At 39.2% G+C, this 3,881-nt stretch overlaps 1 protein-coding gene across 1 annotated transcript; it reads left to right on the top strand.

The window, feature by feature from the left end:
- Nucleotides 1–1,031: 1,031 nt before the first annotated feature.
- LOC118348936 (subtilisin-like protease SBT1.1) lies at nucleotides 1,032–3,280 on the top strand. Its single transcript, XM_035691529.1, has 2 exons — nucleotides 1,032–1,093; nucleotides 2,755–3,280. The coding sequence occupies exons 1-2, from the start codon at nucleotides 1,032–1,034 to the stop codon at nucleotides 3,278–3,280; spliced, it is 588 nt and encodes a 195-aa protein (XP_035547422.1).
- Nucleotides 3,281–3,881: the final 601 nt, after the last annotated feature.

The raw sequence follows: 3,881 nt of genomic DNA, 5'->3' as shown, positions 1-3,881 counted from the left end.
TTGGTCTTGCACATTTATGACCTGGTTGCCATTTATCATCACAGAAATAGCAAAGGCCTTTTTTACGCCTTTCCAACATTTGAGACTCAGATACCTTATGGTAAGGAAGCCTAGGTAAAGGAGAAACTCGTGGAGCTCCTAACAGTGAAGGAGTCTGTCCAGATTTTAACAAATTCGACTCTGGACTAAACTTACTCGAATCAGTAAGTGAATTTCTCCAAGGTTTCCTTATACTCACCACATACTGTTCTTGAATTTTAGCTAAACCAAAAGCATCATTCAAGGATAAAGGATTCAACATCCTAACAGGTAATCTGATCTCATCTCGCAGGCCACTCAAAAAACAGCTCAACTTGTTTTTCTCAGACAAGCCTCTAATACGATTGGAAAGAATCTCAAACTCAGATTTGTAATCATTAACTGTACTAACCTGTTTGAGTCGAGTAAGTGACTCCATAGGATCATCATATGGAGTAGATCCAAAACGGATCTGAACAGCCTTGATGAAGTCCTCCCAAGACAGAAACGTTCCAGCCTCACTAGCATCCTGGAACCAGATCAAGGCTTCATCATCCATGTGGAAAGAAGCAATGAAAATACGTTGACCAGGAGGAACCTGGTGATACAGGAAGTACTGGTTCGCACGATAGATCCATGGTGATGGATTACCACCACGAAATCTAGGAAAATCCAATTTAATACCCCTGGCAAAGCCTCTGTTTACAATCTCTCTTTGGTTCACGTCCCCTGTGTCATTCTCCATATCTTCATGTCTGTGCCTGAATTGTTGATCGTGATTATCTTGACGTAAATTACCAGGATCTTCAGAATTGTGACAAGAAATCTTAGAGATCTGTTGTAAAACCTCTTGAATTTTCTTGTCCTGTGTTTCTCTTTCCAATCTTGCCGCTTCTTGCTGCTGCAACAATAAACAAATCGCATCTTCGATCTGCTTTTGCTGACGTTCTTGTTGTTGACGTAAATGATTCATTGAATCTACTATTTGAGCATACGAACGCGTCCCTTCTGCCATGTCTGATACCAACTGTAATGGACCCACGCTTGACTTGTTTGAGAAGTCACTCTCCAGAATGTACGAAGAGAAGAGAAGAAGAATGAAGATGAAAGAAGAAGGAAGAAGTCTGCAATTGTATGAAATTGTCTCCTCTGTTTTCCCTCCGTTTCTTCTATTTATAGTATTTGTTTGAACAAAACGACAGTGTTTAGACAACACTTATTACAATTCTTGTAAATGAAACGACTGTGTTTACAATTAATAAGAAGAAAGACATGAAACGGCAACGTTCTATTTAAGACTGAAACGAATTATACATCATACGACGCCGTGTGTAATTGCTCAGGATCAACTAACTGCTCTTAACGACCTTCTATTTCAGTTCTTATGCATCTCAGGCCAGCCTTCCTTCGTCTGCACCTTGCCACAATGCGCATAACCAAACTGTCATTCTTCCACTCCAGCACGTCTTCCGTCCATAACATATTCACATTAGGATCATGAAGTCCAAATAGTGCACTATTTGAATGTGGTTAATGTTGCATCCCGAAAAAGAACACTGCAATTTGTTATTCCAGTATTGTCGATGAAATCTCTGCATTATTTTCATCTAGACTCTTTAGTTAAGGAAATAAAAAATATACTCAAATAATTAGGATCCGAACACCCCATTTTGGTTGCAATTAGGTAAGTAAGATCTGGAGTTAACAAATCTATCCATGTTGTGTGTGTAGTACTATTTAAAGGCCCTAACACACACAGATGTGTGAAACTCACGCTTGACAAGCGACATGTGAGCCACACACAATTATCTTTTGTTACAGTAGATGAGAAATGCTAGATACAGTCGTAGAGTGCGTAAGCACTAAGCAATTCTTTTGAAAAAGAGTGGAATCCATCATTAAAAAATTAATTTTTTTCACATAGGTCCTATATTTATTCATTTTTTTTAAAAGGATTGTGGTGCACTTATGCATTCTATAACTGCAAATATCATTTCTCTAAAGGAAATGAGTCAAACTCATACATAATGTCTTTAAAAAACTTGTTCGAATTTTAATACGTAGATAATAAAAAAGAGATACATAAAATGCATTCTACATTTCTTTCTCTCTTGTATTAAATTTAATCTTTGAAACATATATTCTTAAACTTTTTTATATTTCAATTAATTATTGTCTTTGAAATTCTAATGTCTCTTAAATAAATAAAAAACAAATTGAAATTATTGAGCCATACATTTCAAGATGAGAGTTGAATACATTCCTTTGGTTAATAGTTGATCCTAAATAGCCTACTGATTTGTGGTTCATGTACATTTGGTCATGGTCATCAATGCAATAATTGTTTTCCACCTTTTTTTTCATGGTTTTTTGTTTTTTGGTTGGTGACGATGGACGTGTAGCAATTGGCATGGGGAAGCACCACAGGGAAATCCCTCCCTCCATAGGAACATCGTTTCCCAACATTATCCGGAAGGGAAAAGCTTGGGGCCGGGTGGGTGCCAAAATAATTTTCATATGGTCCAATAAGAAACAGCCACTTAGGCACTCCAAAAAAATCAGAGATGAGCCCGCATGCACAGAGCCAACACTTTATCTCTCCTTCTTTCTTTCCAAAACTACTGCAACGAACACCTCACAGTCAGACTGGTTTCTCATCCTACGTTTTTTCTTCCATGTTCATTCTTGCGAGTACATTATACATCCGACTTCTTTTGTTATTCTTATGTTCTACAGCCATCATGATGTTTTGGACATTCTTGCTTTTTCTGGTCTTCATGTCATGACAACGACTTCAATGGCTTCGATGGGCCAACAAACATACATAATTTATATGGACAAGACCAAAATTATAGCACATAATGATGCTCCAGGCAGTGCCAAACAATGGTTCGAATATGTGAATGATTCCGTATCTCAGGTGAGTCAGATCTCATCTCAAGATGATGAAGAAGAAGAAACACCACCCCAAGAGCTTCTTTATGTATATGAAACCGCCATTTCTGGTTTTTCTGACCAGCTGTCCCCCAAACAACTTGAATCCTTGAAAAACTTGATGGCTTTCAATCTGCTACACCTAATGAAATGTGAAGCCTCCACACCACACGCACCCCTCAGTTTCTTGGCTTACGACCTGGAAAAAGGACTTTGGAATGCATCCGACTTGGCTTCAGATGTGATTATAGGCATTGTGGACACAAGAATCTGGCCAAAGCATGCTAGTTTCAAGGATTCACGCTTGCCCAAAGTTCCATCTCGTTAGAAAGGCACTTGTGAGAAAGGCACAAAGTTCTGGCATTCAAGATGTAACAAGAAGCTAATCGGCGATATGGCCTTAAGGCTCATCTCTGTGAGGTGTTTGCCGCAACAGTTTTGGGAAGAAAGAAGGAGAGGGAGAGCGTTTGTTCTGTGCATGCGGGCTCATCTTTGATTTTTTTGGAGTGCCTACATGGCCGTTTCTTATTGGCTTGTGTGAAAATTATTTTGGCACCCATTCGGCCCCAAGCTTTTCTCTATCCAAAAATCCATCCAAATCAACTACCCATTTTGGATTGTTAGGATAAGATTGTACTATTTTTTTTTATTTAACTCTCCTTGTTTCTTTTGCTTCAATTGTTCTGTTCCTTTCATGCTTGAGAAAACCTTGAGGCCGGTCGGGTGTTAATACTAATTTCACACTAGACAATCAACAAATGCTGTGTAGGCATCCCAAAAAGAATTGAAATGGACCTGCATACACCCGAAACCTCTCCCTCTCCTTATTTCTCTCCCTCTCCCCCCCATCTGAACTCAAGACGCCGACTGTCCCTCTCCTCCCCCATCTGCACTCAAGACGCTGGCTGTCCCTCTCTTTTCTCTCCGTC

This window comes from Juglans regia, chromosome 7, assembly GCF_001411555.2.
Source record: "Juglans regia cultivar Chandler chromosome 7, Walnut 2.0, whole genome shotgun sequence".
NCBI lineage: Eukaryota > Viridiplantae > Streptophyta > Magnoliopsida > Fagales > Juglandaceae > Juglans > Juglans regia.
Note: the sequence above shows the minus strand (reverse complement) of the source record. Positions and strands in the feature narration are given on the sequence as shown.

Coding starts and splice junctions, on each gene's coding strand:
- LOC118348936 (XM_035691529.1), top strand. CDS start 1,032: ATGTCTGATACCAACTGTAATGGACCCACGCTTGACTTGTTTGAGAAG. Junction 1,094..2,754: donor GAGAAGTCACTCTCCAGAAT/GTACGAAGAGAA, acceptor TATGTTCTACAG/CCATCATGATGTTTTGGACA.